The 17,231-nt window shown below is 42.7% G+C and overlaps 1 protein-coding gene across 4 annotated transcripts in view; it reads right to left on the reverse strand.

Moving 5' to 3' along the window:
- Positions 1 to 8,831: 8,831 nt before the first annotated feature.
- Positions 8,832 to 17,231, reverse strand: part of ZC3HAV1 (zinc finger CCCH-type containing, antiviral 1) — a 68,263-nt gene continuing 59,863 nt past the window's right edge. For 2 of the 4 annotated variants that reach the window (XM_037991149.2, XM_037991148.2), the window contains exons 10-13: positions 16,683 to 16,773; positions 15,427 to 15,557; positions 14,920 to 15,050; positions 8,832 to 9,299 (exon numbers count right to left, since the gene is read on the reverse strand). In XM_037991149.2, coding sequence (XP_037847077.2) covers positions 9,037 to 9,299; positions 14,920 to 15,050; positions 15,427 to 15,557; positions 16,683 to 16,773 — 616 coding nt within the window. In that variant the 3' untranslated portion in view covers positions 8,832 to 9,036. Of the gene's footprint in view, positions 9,300 to 14,915; positions 15,051 to 15,426; positions 15,558 to 16,682; positions 16,774 to 17,231 lie in introns of all 4 variants that reach the window. The other 2 variants (XM_073009387.1, XM_073009385.1) reach the window with 1 other exon arrangement.

Consider the following 17,231-nt stretch of genomic DNA (forward strand, 5'->3'; position numbering starts at 1 on the left):
ATGGACACGCAGAGGAGAGAGTTTCAAGGAGGAAGTGATCAGCATGGTGAGATACTACAGGGAGGAGCTTTCCTACAAGGGAAAGCTTGTAGGCAGTGATAACCTAGGCAAGTTTATTTCAGAGGAGTAACGAGGAAAGGTAGATTTCTGTAGGTTAAAAAAAGAAGAATGGAAAAATTCAGGACTTTAGACTACTTCTAAAAGTAAGTAAGGTAATGAAATCAGAGGAAGACACGAGACTGAGAAAGATATTTTATTATAGGAGAGACAAGCATAGTTACATGCTGAGTAGAAAGAGCCAGCAAGGCTGGGCGCGGTGGCTCACACCTGCAGTCCCAGCACTTTGGGAGGCCAAGGCGAGCGGATCACGAGGTCAGAAGATCGAGACCATCCTGGCTAACATGGTGAAACCCCGTCTCTACTAAAAATACAAAAAATTAACCTGGCATGGTGGCGGGCACCTGTAGTCCCAGCTACTCGGGAGGCTGAGGCAGGAGAATGGCATATACCTGGGAGGTGGAGCTTGCAGTGAGCCGAGATTGCGCCACTGTACTCCAGCCTGGGGGACAGAGAGAAACTCCATCTCAAAAACAAAACAAAAAGAAAAGAAAGAGCCAGTAAGAAGAGAAAGTTGAAAATAAAGGAGGCCAGGCATGGTGGCTCATGCCTGCAGTCCCAACACTTTGGGAGGCTGAGGCAGGAGAATCACTTGAGCCCAGGAGTTTGAGATCCACCTGGGCACCATGGTAGAACCCCATCTCTACTAAAAATGCAAAAATTAGCTAGGCATGGTGGCATGTGCCTGTAGTCCCAGCTACTCAGGAGGCTGAGGTGGGAGGATTGCTTGAGTCTAGGAGGTCAGAGGCTGCAGTGAGCCAAGATTGTGCTACTGCACTCCATTCTGGGCCACAGAAAAAGGTAAGAAGGAAGGGAAAGGAAAGAAAAGGAAGAAGAAAAAAAGAAAGAATATAAAGGAAAGGGGAATGGTAATCAGTGGGGGATGTCCATAGGCAGTGAGAGAGAATGAGAGACGTCGGAGGAACTAACCTCCTCCAGGAGGGGAGATGCTTCTTCCATTCACACAACAGGAAAGGAGACAAGGATTACAGCATCTGAAGACAAGTTTGTAGACTTTGTTTTGTTTTGTCTTTTTAAGTTTAAGGCAAGACCAAGAATGGGTGGTGGAGAATCACTTGAGGAGACCATAAAGGCTTGACAAAGCTGACTTGTGGAATGGGGAGAAGGCTGACAGGTAGGACCAGTGGGTATGGGGAGGGCCTTGTCAAGGCCACAGATTGGTAGTGGCATTGATCCAAACAGTGCTACAATTCTCCTAAAAGCTCTCAAGATGTAAGAACAGAATTTGATTGATTCACTGTTAGGTTTTGCCAGTGGATGAGACTTAAGGTCCAAGGTTCTGGATGATTGAAAGTAGGAATTGAAAGAGTAATCGGGGGCTGGGTGCAGTGACTCATGCCTGTAATCCCACCACTTTGGGAGGCCAAAGCAGGTGGATCACCTGAGGTCAGGGATTCAAAACCAGCCTTAGCAACATGGTGAAACCCTGTCTCTACCCAAAATTACAAAAATTAGCCAGGTGTGATGGCACATGCCTGTAGTCCTAGCACTTTGGAAGGCCAAGGCAGGAGGATCACCTGAGGTCAGGAGTTCGAGACCAGCTTGGCCAACATATTGAAACCTCATCTCTACTAAAAATTAGCCAGGCATGGCAGTGGGTACCTGTAATCTCAGCTACTCGGGAGGCTGAGGTGGGAGAATCACTTGAACCTGGGAAGCGGAGGCTGCAGTAAGCTGAGATCGCAACACTGCACTCCAGCCTGGGAGAGAGTAAGGCCCTGTCTCAAAAAAAAAGAGAGAGAGAAGAAAAGAAATAGTGGCCAGGGGCTAAACAATGGGCTGGAGACTAGGTAAGGGAGGAGTGAAGACAGCAAGTGGCTGTATGTGAGCAGAGAGAGACAATGTACGAAATGTAGGAAGGCAAGAGAGCTAAAAAGCAGGCTGGGGTCAGAGGTATAATATAGAGGTTTGGGATTTCAGAAAGAGCAGTTCTAGACCAGATGTGGTGGTTCATGCCTGTAATCCCAGCACTTTGGGAGGCCAAAGCAGGAGGATCAATTGAGGTCAGGAATTCAAGACCAGCCTGGCCAACATGTTGAAACCCCATCTCTATTAAAAATTAGCCAGGCATGGTAGCGGGCGCTTGTAATCTCAGCTACTTGGGAGGCTGAGGCAGGAGAATCGCTCAAACCCCAGAGGCAGAGGTTACAGTGAGCTGAGATCACACCATCGCTCTCCAGCCTGGGAGACAGAGCAAGACTCTGTCTCAAAAAAAAGAAAGCAGTTCTAGAGTAATTCTGACTGATGACAGTGGGGTGATCAATGTTAATTCCCTGAATAGTGAGGACAGTGAAGACAAGTGTTAATGACATCTAAGGCTAGGGGTGTTGCATGGGTTGACCACAGTGAATACTGAAGGAAAAGGGGGGATTTTGAGTGGAGAGGAAGACTATGAGGCAGAGTGTGGAGAAGACTCCAAGAGTAAATGCACGAGTTAATGGGGGAAGGGTGGGAAGGTGAGAGAGGTCAAGACTGTTCCTACAGATACACACTTAACCTGCAGACTCTGCAGCTGAACTTCCAGATTTAGAATCTTGGTTCTGTTACTCAGTAGCCGTGACACCATGCACAGGTTATCTGACTCCTCAGCAGAGGTTTAGATCCTGAAGTCAGGGTGTGTGACATTTGAATCTGGGAATAAATAAGACCATTTATGGGGAAGTGCATAGAGGGGTAAAAAGGAAAGATCCCAGAGCAGACTGTTGAAGCGTGTGGAGTTTTCAGGAAGAAGAGGGTGACATTAGACGCCGGGCAGGTTCACAAGGGAATGGAAAAGAGAAAACAGGAGGTTGAAATTGGGGGTGGTATTTTAGAATTGGAGCTTTTAAGACTTAAGTACTTCCTGGAACGTTCTGATGTCTCCTCCCACTCTTGATTCTGAAGCTCATTCTCAAGCTTATGGTCACTCAGGCATGCATGTGTAGCATGAGCTTTGCAGCAAGTCACTCTGGGGACATACACTGATATCACTGTTATAAATTCATCCGCTCTGGTCTTAACCTTCTAAATGAAACCTGCCTGTTATCCTCTGAACTCTTTCCAAGACATGTCCCAGAACATGGCCCCCATGGCCCTGGACACACACACTTAACACTCAGCTAAGTATTGCCTTTCATGGCAGTTCTCTTTACAGTAGCTAAGGTATGAGGGTATGAGTGGAAAGTGGTTGCTATTTAGCTTCATTTCTTTTTTCTTTTCCTTTTTTTTTTTTTTTTTTTTTTTGAGACAGAGTCTTGCTCTGTCACCCAGGCTGGAGTACAGTGGCAGTCTTGACTCACTGCAACCTCCACCTACCGGATTCAAGCAATTCTCCTGCCTCAGCCTCCCAAGTACTGGGACTACAGGTGTGTGCCACCACGCCCAGCTAATTTTTGTATTTTTAGTAGAGACAGGGTTTCACCATGTTGGCCAGGATGGTCTCGATCTATTGACCTCGTGATCCACCTGCCTCAGCCTCCCAAAGTGCTGGGATTATAGGCGTGAGCCACTGCACCCGGCCATAGCTTCATTTCTATCAAATGCTGGACTGAGGAGTCCACCAGAAACTAGATAATGGCAGGTTTACTTGGGTGCACTATGACAAAGTAAATAAACTCATAGAAAAAAATAATCAAAAAACTCCAAGATCTGCTCATGCTTGGTTTGATAGCATTTTTGCGTGTTTGAATCCAGGTGCTTTGACAGCAATAACTTTGCTACACCATGCTTTATTTATATTGAGGTCCAAGTCAAATAGCAGTTTTACCTTCACTTTATCAAATCTCTGCTGCCATAGAACTTGCTCTCCCTCTCCATTTCCCTCACTCTCTCCCTGCTCCCTCTCCACTGAAAGCTTTGTGATTAAAAAAGATAATGAGGCGGGTGAGGTGGCTCACACCTGTAATCCCAGCACTTTGGGAGGCCAAAGCAGGTGTTTATCACCTGAGATCAGGAATTCAAGACCAGCCTGGCCAACGTGGGGAAACCCCATCTACACTAAAAATACAAAAACTAGCCAGGTGTGGTGGCAGGCGCCTGTAATCCCAGCTACTCAGAAGGCTGAGGTAGGAGAATTGCTTGAACTCAGGAGGCGGAGGTTGCAGTGAGCCGAGATTGCACCACTGCACTCCAGCCTGGGTGACAGAGTGAGACTCCATCTCAAAAAAAAAAAAAAAAAAAAAAAAAGGTAATGAGTAGGGAAGGGCTTTTGAAGGAGGAGTGGTTGATAGGGTAATTCTGCTTATCACCATTTATATTTTTAACTTTTGTGCCTCAGCCTGGCCCTGTTCACACCCCTGAGACCAAAGGAAGAAAGGTATGTTAGCAGCTTTCAGCCCTTCCCTCTCTGATCCGCAAACAAAAGATGTGGGGGTCATCACCACCACTGTGCCTTGCCCATGTGACTTGGTCATTGAGCCCTGGAATGATAAAGCTGAAAGGGGCAAAACTCATCATCTCTCTCCCATTGAATAACTGGTGTCTGCAGTTGATGTTGCTTTTGGAGATACCTAGAAATAGATCAAATAAAGGCAATAGAACCAAATTATTTAAATCTTTTTATTAGACAGTTCAAATTAAGCTTGAAGAACAAGAAGCAATACAACTCAACTATTGAAATATAAATAGTTGAGCTTAATTTATTCAACAAAATTTACCCAATATATCAGTGTACAAAGCATGCTGCTGGGCTGGGCATCAGGCGTGGCACAGCGAACCAGACTGACTCACCCCTCAGGGGGCTTACATTCTAATGCGGAAAGCAGATAATTTCAGTTTGGATACATAATACAAATTATCAAAGCAAGGCGCCAAGTATTTTAAAAATAAGGGGTTCGGGAGGCAAGTATCTGACCTATTCTATAGAAGGATTCCTTAGGGAAGTAACAGTTGAACCAATCTAAGGATGCTAGATATTCGCTAGGTCAGTGGAAAAAATCAGTGGTTCTCACTATGGTCAGTGGGTTGTTGGTGGTTTCATAATAACTGGGGACTACTCCCGGCACTGAGTGGATGCAGCCAGGGAGAACGATGTCCTGCAGTGTGTGGGTTAGTGCCACACAACGAAGAATTATTCTGTACCCTGTACGACTGTCTAATGTCCTGCTGGACATTTATGTAGGACCTACAGCTTGTCCGAGAGAGTAACTCATTTGTTTTCTCTGAGACAATCTGTAATTTGTCTTGTCCTATTATCCTTAAGGTAACTTCGCTCTTTCTTTTCCCATATACAGATTATGTATATGGTCTGTTTTGACTTTACCCTAACACTGGTTTTCATTCTAGTGTCCCCTATCCCTCTAGTTTCATTTTCCTGTACTTGTTTACAGGAAGTAGCCTCTAATCGGCTCTTAAATCCAAACCTACTCATTACAAGGAAGAGTAAACATCTGTCTGTTTCAAACAGCGGAGTCATGCCTAAGCATTTACATAATGAAATTCATCTTCTTTTCATTATAAATTTTTTCTTTTCTGTTTCTCCTTAATAAGAGAGTTAGGGCATTAAATTGATTTTTTAAGAAATTCATGTATGTAAGTAGATTGTATTATCTATGAGTCATTTCAGGACAGCAAAGAGAATGTTACAAAATATCTGCTCTGAAAAGGGTGAATAGATCTGATAGGGTTTGTGGTTGTCACCATGACTGGGCGTGGGGGTGGGTGCGCTACTAGCATTTAGTATGTGAGAGCCGAGTATGCAGAACATTCTTGCAATACATCGGACAGTTCCTCACAATAAGAAATTATTCTGCACCCTATACGAATTTTGAATGTCTCACCAGACATTCATGTATGACCTATAGCTCGTCTGCAAGAATATATCCTCACTTTCTCCACTTCGACAATCTGTACATTTTCTTGCATAGTATCTTTATTTCAATAAAGGTTATTTCGTTCTTTCTCTTACATACAAATAAGTATTGTCATATGCAAAGAAGTTACTGTATCCCTAGTTTTCATTCTAATGTCCACCCGTATCCCTGCTTTTACATTTTCCCACATATGGTCTGATCTCCTACCTTCTAAGTTCAAATTGATGCATTATAAATAGTTGTAAGCAACTGACTACTTCATTAGGTCTTCGATTACAGTTGTACCCAAGTTAGGTACCTTTTATTTCCTCTTTATGTTAATATTAGTTTTTTTTTTTTCTTTTTTCTTTTTTTTTTTTGAGACGGAGTCTGGCTCTGTCGCCCAGGCTGGGGTGCAGTGGCCAGATCTCAGCTCACTGCAAGCTCCGCCTCCCGGGTTTACGCCATTCTCCTGCCTCAGCCTCCCGAGTAGCTGGGACTACAGGCGCCCGCCACCACGCCCGGCTAGTTTTTTGTATTTTTTAGTAGAGACGGGGTTTCACCGTGTTAGCCAGGATGGTCTCGATCTCCTGACCTCGTGATCCGCCCGTCTCGGCCTCCCAAAGTGCTGGGATTACAGGCTTGAGCCACCGCGCCCGGCCGTTAATATTAGTTTTATTTAATTTTTAATTTATTTCTAAAATTGTGTGTAGGTGGAGCATATTACCTCTGAATTGGATTTGGAGGATAATAAAGAAGATGTATTTGTATTTGTCATTTAGGAAAAAAAAGGCAGAAATGCCCATTGAGAACCACTGAACTAGCTAAAAATGGGAACCACAAAACTGAAAGAAAGCCAGAGTGGCTTGTGCAGAAGAAACTAAATGATAGAGGGGTAGGGGAGGGAGAGATCACATGGGGCCACGACAGCGGTTTTGAACTTTATCCTGAAGACTTGATTTATGTTTTGAATGTGCATTACTAAGTAAATTTTAAAAAATATAATCTTCTTGCTCTGAAGAAAACACAGCAAACAACTTAGAAGGGGAACAGAGATATTTAAGAGGTAAAACTAGATTTAGAAACTGCTTAGATGTTTATCAGGAGGGAGAGGAAGGAGTCAAAGATGACTTCCGGATTTCTGCTTGAGCCAATGGGTAGATGGTGATGCTATTCACTTACATACAGATCCTGGGATATGAACAGATTCATGTGAGGGAAGTAGATGGAGAGTTCCACTTTGGACATGTTGAATCAAAGATGCCTGTGAAATATCCAGCTAGTGGTGTCTAATGGGCTGTTGGAAAGAGTTGGACAAACTGTGCCCCTACAATGTGAGGGTCAAGTTCAGAAAATGAACACTCCAAAATGAAAGCTACCATGAAAGAAATAAGTCAATGAGAATAAGCATTTGTGGTAACCATCCCAGAAAATAACTCTACTCTAAAAAATCTCTCTCTAATTTTTTTACTGGTGGAGCCGTTTAAGCCAAAGAGTTTGGAGATCTCTGGGATGATCCAAAATCTGACTAATATAAAATCAACTCTGATGCTAGTGAAATCTGACTTCTAACATGTCTGCTAGAAGAAATTACTACAGGAAACTTTAGTGACTGGTAAGGAATGTTGAAAAAGGAAAATCAGAAGGAAAAACCTGGTTCATAAGAAGGAAGGAAATATTGGTCCAAGCACGTCAAGGGCTCTAAGTAAAAACCGATGGTACTACAATTCCATATCATCCATTACATTTGGAAAAAGAAGCTCCTGGTAAGCACAGGGCCTCTTTGGGATATTGTTCTTTGTTCTGATTCTGTGCTCACCAGGAAACAAATGTCATCCCCGTCGGGGGCCCGTCCTTCAGTAGGAATGGCCCTGCTCCTAGGTTCTCGGCTCATTTGCCAAGAGTACAATAGCACTCGCATTTATCAGTTATGCTTGTGTGAAGCTGGTTACTGCAATTCATTGTTCTCAAAATACTTTCATGAAAAGCCTGACCCAAGAAAAAGCCTTCTCTGTAATCATATTAATTAGAACATAAATGTCTACTTTGCCATAATTATACAAAGAGCCCAAATGGGCAATTAACTCCAGTTGGTTGCTTCTCTCTGAGCCATACTTGCCAGCTCTTATTACCGCATTCCAGAGAGAGTCAACCTGGATGGAGTTGGTCCCCTAAATAAATGTAGCGATAAAGAAATGGGTGCTCCAAATCAGTTTCATCAGAATGATGAGGTACAGTACCGCAGCTATGTCTGCAATAGCATTTCAACTTTACTTTTTATTCCCTAGCATGTCCTTAAGCATTTTCTTCCCAGTTTTTCATAATCTTTCTTCTAAAGCTGCATTGTCTTATATCCTTAATAGGCATGTTTAGATTTCTCCCAAATTTTCCAAATTAACTTTCTTTCAATGTAACCAAAACAAAACCATGGCATACAGTAAACTAAAAGGGTAGACAGGAGGGAAAGGTTGCTGCAATTACAGAAAATTTAGAAATCAAATTTTACCAGTTACATCTGAGACAAGATAAACTTTCCAACACATTGGAATCATCAGAAGGACTTTAAAAAATACGACTGCTAGCAGGGCGTGGTGGCTCATGCCTGTAATCGTAACACTTTGGGAGGCCAAGGCGGGCGGATTGCCTAAGCTCAGGAGTTTGAGACCAACCTGGGCAACACAGTGAATTCCTGTCTCTACTAAAAAAATACAAAAAATTAGCTGGGCGTGGCAGTGTGTGTCTGTAGTTCCAGCTACTCGGGAGGCTGAGGCAGGAGAATCGCTTGAATCTGGGAGGCAGAGGTTGCAGTGAGCTGAGATCGCGGCACAGCACTCCAGCCTGGGCGATGGAGTGAGACTCCATCTCCAAAAAAAAAAAAAAAAAAAAAATACAACTGCCTGTCGCTGAAGCCCAGAAATGATTTCATTGGCATGGGGGGCAACCTGGGCATCAGAATTTGTTTAAAACTTCCCAGATGATTCAAATGTGTAGCGAAGTTTGGGGACCACTGATCTAAGGCATTAGATAACTGGGCAGGAAAATAGAAAACTTTAACTCCCGTCTGGGGCAATTTAGTTCTGTAAGGGAACAGAATGGTTATGGCATCCTTCTGACGCTGTATTCATCGGTTCTAACTAATCACGCAGGGTTTGTCTGCATCAGTATATTCAATCACATATTGTGGGTAAATCTGATCTTTCTCAAAGATGACAAAAACGGAGGGATTCAAGCTGGTATCCACACAGCTGTCGTACCGCTGAGGAGGGCTCATGTATGACACATTTCCTTCAATAAAATTTCCAACCAGAACTCGGGCTACAAACATAACGATGTTTTTGGCATCATATGGGCAATTTTTGTGGGAATAGATGGCATCTTTTGCAAAGTAACTTCCTAGAAAGAATCAGAAAGAAAGGTTAAGACATATTATAAAGAAGGTAGGCAGTTTATAAGATTAGTTATACATAGTCAGATGGGCGTGGACTAAGCATATGTCAATAATACCTTACTGATGCTTATAAACTTTTCTTTGCACTTAAAAACATGTTCATGATGCAGGCAAACTTAAATACAGTATATAACCCTATAGAAATGACTGAGGAATATTTGCTACAGTGCAGAGCTCATGCTGATAGTGTGAACCATTGGGTGCAATGACCAAATGAGAATGACACAGTGGCCCAATTCATGCAATTCACCCAGTGTGAACTGAATTGAGCCAACTTGGAACTGATGAGTCAGTTGATGCTTTGTCCTCTCTAAAACAACCTCAGATTATGATTGCTGCTTCCATACACAGCAGACCAACAATTTCCTGCCAAGTTAAGATTTTTATTTTTATCATTGTCAAGTGCTACTCTGGGCAGGTGCAGTGGCTCATGTCTGTAATCCCAGTATTACGGGAGGTTGAGGCGGGTGGATCACTTGAACCTAGGAATTTAAGACCAGCCTGGGCAACATGGGGAGACTCCATCTCTACAAAAAATTTAAAAATTAGCCGGGCATGGTGGTGTGCACTTATAATCCCAGCTACTCAGGAAGCTGAGGCAGGATTGATTGAGCCCAGGAAGCTGAGGCTGCAGTAAGCTAGAATCACACCACTGCACTCCAGCCTGGGCAACAGAGTGAGACTCTATCAAAAAATACTAATAATATTTTTTAAGAAAGCTACTCTGTCATTTTTTTTTTTTTTTTTTTTTTTTTTTGAGACGGAGTCTCGCTCTGTCACCCAGGCTGGAGTGCAATGGCGCGAACTTGGCTCACTGCAAGCTCTGCCTCCCAGGTTCACGCCATTTTCCTGCCTCAGCCTCCCACGTAGCTGGGACTACAGGCGCCCGCCACCAAGCCCGGCTCACTTTTTGTATTTTTAGTAGAGATGGGGTTTCACCATGTTAGCCAGGATGGTCTCTATCCCCTGACCTCGTGATCTGCCCACCTCGGCCTCCTAAAGTGCTGGGATTACAGGCGTGAGCCACCGCGCCCGGCCGGGGCTACTCTGTCATTTTAAAGACCATGAGTAGATATTGCCAACTCCAATTTCCATGCAAGAATCAATAAGTAAAATGAATTTATCTGTGGTAACAAATGTTTAATATGCTTTGCATTTACTTTGTTTTTGTTCTTTTTATCATTTTATAGTTAGATATTTCAATTCCAGAAACACTGCTTATCCTGAATAGGTCAGATACTAGATATTCTGTGCACATAATGTTCTACTATATTTAAAGTGAAATATGGAAGTCTACCTATACTGACCTACCACATCCAGTCCCACCCCTCTTCCCAAAACAGTTTATGGCTGGTGGGAATTCTTTCACACCTGTTTCTATGCATTCACATACATATATGTGCATATACTCTAATATAGTTTTATGGTGGTTTATTTATTCATAGATAGGATCATAATATATGAACTGTTCTATTTGTTCATAGATAGGATCATAATATATGAACTGTTCTACAACTTTTTTTCCCACTTTAGTCCTGGAAGTCTTACTATGTCACTACATTCAACTCTCTCTCTCTCTCTCTCTCTCTCTCTTTTTTTTTTTTTTTTTTTTGCTGTTGTTGTTGTTGTTGTTTTTGAGCCAGGGTCTCTGTCATCTGTCGCCCAGGCTGAAGTGCAGTGGTGCAATCTTGGCTCACTGCAGACTTGACGTCCTGGGCTCAAGCAATCTTCCCACCTCAGCCTCTAATTCTAATCGGTGTGAGGCAACAGCTCGTTGTGGTTTTAATTTGCATTTCCCTGATGATTAATGATGTTGAGCATTTTTTCATGAACTCATTGGCCATTTGTATTTCTTCTTCTGAGAAATGTCTATTCAAGTCTTTTGCTCATTTTTGAAACTTTTATTTGCACGTATTTTATGCTGAATTTATTCCTGTGCCATAAGTTTTTGCTTCTTCAGTATCTTCTGGGATAGTTTTTTCTTCCGGGCACCTCCTCTTCTGGTTTAAGAACACGGTGTTCTTTTTCAGTGAAGATTGTCTCTATATGGCAAGGGGAGCTCAGGCATGAGTTAATCCAACCATGAGCTCTGGAAGTCAGGTGGCACATCTTTGGTGCTTTGTTCACCTGAATATCCTTGATGACCAGAGAATCTACAGCTCAACCCTTAAGTTCAGCATTACTCTCTGCATTTTTAAGTGTGTACATCAAAAATTCAACTCTTTTTGGGTCACCAACTGTGTGACCAGCCCCACTGTTTGGCCTGGGCACTCCTACCAACTCCACCCTTGGAACGTTGGCATGATACACATTGTTTCTATACAGTGACATCTTTCGGACACTTGCTGGCTTTTCATATAGGCATACTCTTGATGGCCTGGGCAGTCTCATGGGTGTTCTTAAAGTGAACATGAAGATTTGAACCTCTTTATTTGCATGATTTCATGGAGTTTTCTGGGTCAAGTGAACAGCGAACCATTTCATAGATCACCTCAGGCCACTTATGGGAACAGCTTGCGCATTTTAAAATCGGGTTGTTTGTTCTCTTGCTGTTGAATTGTTTGAGTTCCTTATACATTTTGGATATTAATCCCTTATCAGATGTATGGCATGCAAATATTTTCTTCCACTCTGTGGGTTTGTCTGTTCACTTTGTTAATTGTTTCCTTTGCTGTGGAGAAGCTGTTTAGTTTGATGCCATTTGTCGATTTTTGTTTTTGTTGCATCAGTTTTTTTATAACACACTTATGTAATCTGAAATCTGTATTTTCTTTTTTTAAAATTCCCTTTATTGTGTTAAGAAACTTCATTTCTATTCCTACATTTCTAAGTGCTTTTTTTTTTCTTTTTTGAGACAGTTTTCCTCTGTAGCTGAGGCTGGAGTGCAGTAGCAGGATCTCGGATCACTGCAGCCTCCCCTTCTTGTGATCAATCAACTCTCGTGCCTCAGCCTCCCGAGTAGCCAGGACTACAGGCATGTGCCACCACGCCTGGCTAACTTTGTATTTTTATTAGAGAGGGGGTTTCACCATGTTGGTCAGGCTGGTCTCAAACTCCTGACTTTAGGTGATTCACCCTCCTCGGCCTCCCAAAGTGCTGGGATTACAGGAATGAGCCACAGTGCCTAGCCTAACATTTCATTTTTTAGGATAAATATTTGTTTGGATTCTAACATAAGATAGACCTGTAAGAAACTGATGGGTTTTAATACACCTGTTATATGTCACTCAAGATGGTTACATTTCCCATTTCCTTCAAACACTTCTAGGTAAGTTTCACTGATACATTTAAACTTAATAAACTTACGAAATCTCATCAAAAAATTCATTCCCCAGCTTGAAACCTTTCATTAGTTTCCCATGCCCTTACAGTCAAGTTTAGCTCTTTATGGTCATATCTTGTACCACTTCTCCCTTCTCCACTATGTGGTGACTCTGCAAGGCAGGGAAATCCTACTCTAGCCTAATCTTTGGGAACACCTCTCTAGCTGGGTTAGCTGTCCACAGGACCTGTTCTTTTTTTTTGAGATGGAGTCTTGCTCTGTCGCCCAGGCTGGTGTGCCGTGGCACGATTTTGGCTCACTGCAACCTCTGCCTCCCAGGTTCAAGGGATTATCCTGCCTCAGCCTCCCAAGTAGCTGGGATTACAGGCACATGCCACTGCACCCAGCTAATTTTTCTATTTTTAGTAGAGATGGGGTTTCACCATGTTGACCAGGCTGGTCTTGAACTCCTGACCTCAAGTGATCTGCCTGCCTCAGTCTCCCAAAGTGCTGGGATAATGGGCGTGAGCTACCACGCCTGGACCTATTATTTCTCTCTATAGCAGCCCGACATTTGCAATCATTTAATTTTTTTTTTTTTTTTTTTTTTTTTTTTTGAGACAAAGTATAGCTTTATTGCCCAGGCTGGAGTGCAATGGCAAAATCACAGCTCACTGCAGCCTCAAACTTCGGGCTCAAGCAATCCTCCCACCTCAGCCTCCTGAGTAGATGGGACTACAGGCATGTGCCACCACGCCCAGGTAATTAAAAACATTTTTTTGTAATTAAAACAAAAAATTAGGGTCTTGCCATGTTGCCCAAGCTGGTCTCCAACTCCTGGGCTCAGCCTCCCAAAGTACAGGAATTACAGGTGTAAGCTACCATGCCTGGCCACAATCATTTAATTAATTACGAACTTGCTCACCACTGTGTACCCACCAACTAGTATACAGAAGACACTCAAAAATATTTGCTGACTGACTGATTGACTTCTTGCCTTTTGGGGCAAGAATTGAATTTAATCCTAGTTGTATGAGTTGAACTCACTTTGAATCTGTGATAAACTATTACTTATTTCCTAAAGATGAGTGATTTTCAGTTTGGTTTATTTGTTTTTAAAAGTTGCATGCAGGCCGGTCGCAGTGGCTCATGCCTGTAATCCCAGCACTTTAGGAGGCGGAGGCAGGCAGATCACCTGAGGTTAGGAGTTCTAGACCAGCCTGACCAACATGGAGAAACCCCATCTCTACTGAAAATACAAAATTAGCTGGGTGTGGTGGCGCATGCCTATAATCCCAGCTACTTGGGAGGCTGATGCAAGAGAGTCGCTTGAACCCAGGAGGCGGAGGTTGCAGTGAACCGAGATTGAGCCATTGCACTCCAGCCTGGGCAACGAGAGCAAAACTCTGTCTCAAAAAAAAAAAAAAAAGAAAGAAAAGAAAAGAAAAAGAAAGAAAAAAAAAAAAAAAAGAGTTGCATGCATCACGCCTGAAATCCCAGCACTTTGGCAGGCCAAGGTAGGCGGATTATTTGAGCTCAGGAGTTGAGACCAGCCTTGGCAACATGGCGAAACTCTGTCTCTACAAAAAATGCAAAAAAAAAAAAAAAAAATTAGCTGGATGTGGTGGCACACACCTGTTGTCCCAGTTATTTGAGGGGCTGAGGTGGTAAGATCACTTGAGCCCAGGAGGTCGAGGCTGCAGTGAGCCAAGATTGCCACCCAGCCTGGGTGACAAAGTGAGACCCTGTCTCAAAAAAAAAAAAAAAAAAAAAAAAAAAAAAAAAAATTTGCATGCAGGAGTTTAGGAGCAAAAAGAAAGAGCTATAAAGATTTTTTGTGTGGGCACACCTGTGACACTTCAGACCCAGGTGACCCAATGTGGCCTAAGATGGGGAGAGGCCTCTTCTCCCTATCTTTAATTAAAACCAGTCTGTGACAACTGAAGCTTCAAATAGCTTTGCAGGCATGGACATGGGTTCAGTAAGAGCCACAGCCAGAAGTAAGTAGTAATGGTAGACAAGACCAACAGATGGAGTAGTTTACTAGCACGTACGAGGACTTTGGTCAGTCCCAGAAAGCAAACAGAAGACAGGAGTGGGACTAAGGTCCAGCAATCAAGCTCCAAGCCAACTGATTCACTCTCATTTCAGCATTTGATATTACCGTGAGCTTATTATCTCTCCAGGACCACTAGAGCCTGGACACTCTAGTTAATACAAAATAATTACATATACCTCCTAATAGAAGTTTGTATAAAGCCTGAGTTATGATTCTACTAGTGCGTCTCTATCCCGGCACTAACCTTTTCCATATTTGGTTTCATGAGTTTCATGCAGGGCCCAGTCAAAATTATTCGCACAGATAGAGTCCACATTGGCACGACTTGTCGCATAAAATAGGAGGCTTCCTTCTTCCTTCATCTGTGATTTCTTCCTAATATAGGAAACGTGAGACTTAACACTGAGACATCCCCTTCCCACTCCAGTTCATAACATTAATCCCAGCTAAAGTCTAATCATCTAAAAATCTCATTCCATCTGCTTTCACAGTGGAGCTACTAACTTTAAGGCAGCAGCTGTACAATAATAAATTTATGAAAACTTTCAAAAGATAGACACATGAAATCATTGAATTGTAAAACAGTAAGGCTGAGAGAGAGAAGCCGGAGTTTATACAATGAAAGAAAAAGACTAAGCCTGAAGGAACTGTTGACTATTAAAATAAATCAGTGAATATAAATCTCAAAGGACGGATATTAACTAATCCTTTCCAGTTTTATGCAAAGAAACATGATAACGTGGCCACCAACCGTGTAAATTTATCCAGGAGCTCTAGGTTCTCGATCTTCTTTATCTTTTCAATCTTGAAATTCTTCATGGAAGCTTTAAAATGCTCATTTACTTTGACATATTCCGGATGTAGATGATGGATCTCTGATAACTAATAAAGTTTAAAAATATATAAATGTGAAATAGGTAACATTTAAAGCATGATACATCCACATATGTGCCCCTCTATGCCATGAAATATTGTTACCAGGGTTCTTTCCAACAGCAGATAGGATGAGCTGGCTCAGGGTTCCCACATCTGCCAATTCATTCCCGTCATTAACCAGACAGGCAGCGGGCCTGTCTGTCCAGGCCAACTTAAAGCTAGCAAAGCACTATGCCTAAGGGAAAAAGGAAGTCCCCAGCAGTATGATTTAGTCCGGTAACCTCTTCCCAATGCGGGGCAAGAGGAATTGAGGTGCCATGCAGTCCAAGTAGACCAGCCTGCACAAAAGCTGAAGCCAGCATGGGGAGGCTAAGCTATCTAGGAAAAGTTGTGTTCCAACTAGGTTAAGTGACAAAGTGAGGCACAGTTTGTTGGACTCCCATAGAAACTTGTTAATTGTAACTAATGGACAAGTCACTTTTACTCCGTGAGTTCTAGTTTTCTCGTCCATAAAATAGAGATGTTAATATCCATCTCACATGACCGTTGTGAGGATCTGCCCAAATGAGACTGTGTGTGGCTGAACTCTGGAAACAGTGAGGTGCCCTATGGCACTTAGGTGATCTCTGGGAGAAAGAGAACCATTAGATGTCTGCCTTCCAACCTTGATCTAAGAGTGTTTTGTTGTTGTTGTTGTTGTTGTTGTTTGTTTTTTGGAGACGGAGTCTCGCTCTGTCACCCAGGCCGGAGCTCAGCGGGCAGGAGTGCAGTGGCGTGATCTCAGTTCACTGCAACCTCTGCCTCCCGGGTACAGGCGATTCTCCTGTCTCAGCCTCCCAAGTAGCCGGGACTATAGGCACACGCCGCCATGCCCAGTCAATTTTTTTGCATTTTCGGTAGAGATGGGATTTCATCGTGTTGCCCAGGCTGGTTTCAAACTCCTGAGCTCAGGCATTCCACCTGCCTCGGCCTCCCAAAATGCTAGGATTACAGGTGTGAGCCACTGCACCCAGCCGATCTAAGAGTTTTGCAGGAGCAATTCATTCATCCAGACAAACACATACACTTGTAGCAAAGTACTTTTTCTAACTTTTAATGTATTCATCCACCAAACATGTAAAGACCAAGTACCTTATATTTATTTGAGGATAGGAAGCAAAGGTCCTCCTGAGGAAGAAAGTTCGCAGTTAAAGACACTGACGAGGTCTGTGCTGGCTGACGGCTACAAATAAAGAGAAAGAAATCACTTAACTCTCTGCTCCACAGGTCCAAGTGACCTTTTCTCTTAACTTCCAGCCACTAGGCCAAGGATGCCCAGAGAAATACACAATATTTATTTCTGTATTTTTGTCTGGACTACATCCTCGCATATTCCTGGTATAGATGTACCAGTAATCATGTCTTTTGAAAATGCTGCAACTATTCATAATTGGTCAATTAAATGTCATTTTCCTATTGATTTAAAATGTAAAAACATCTTTTTCATATTTCTGCTCAACTTTCAAAGGTCCTAATGTGTTAGCATTAAGCAAATGTGTCTTACAGCTTCTTGGTCAAAGGATAAACAATTAAATGCATTAGGAATTTAGAGGAAAGAATTCTGCCTTTCCAGTATGAACTATATTTCAGGGTAACCATACCTGAGAAATAATTCTTTTTTTTTTTTCTATTCCATAGAAC

This window comes from Chlorocebus sabaeus, chromosome 21 (genome assembly GCF_047675955.1).
Source record: "Chlorocebus sabaeus isolate Y175 chromosome 21, mChlSab1.0.hap1, whole genome shotgun sequence".
Classification (NCBI taxonomy): Eukaryota; Metazoa; Chordata; class Mammalia; order Primates; family Cercopithecidae; genus Chlorocebus; species Chlorocebus sabaeus.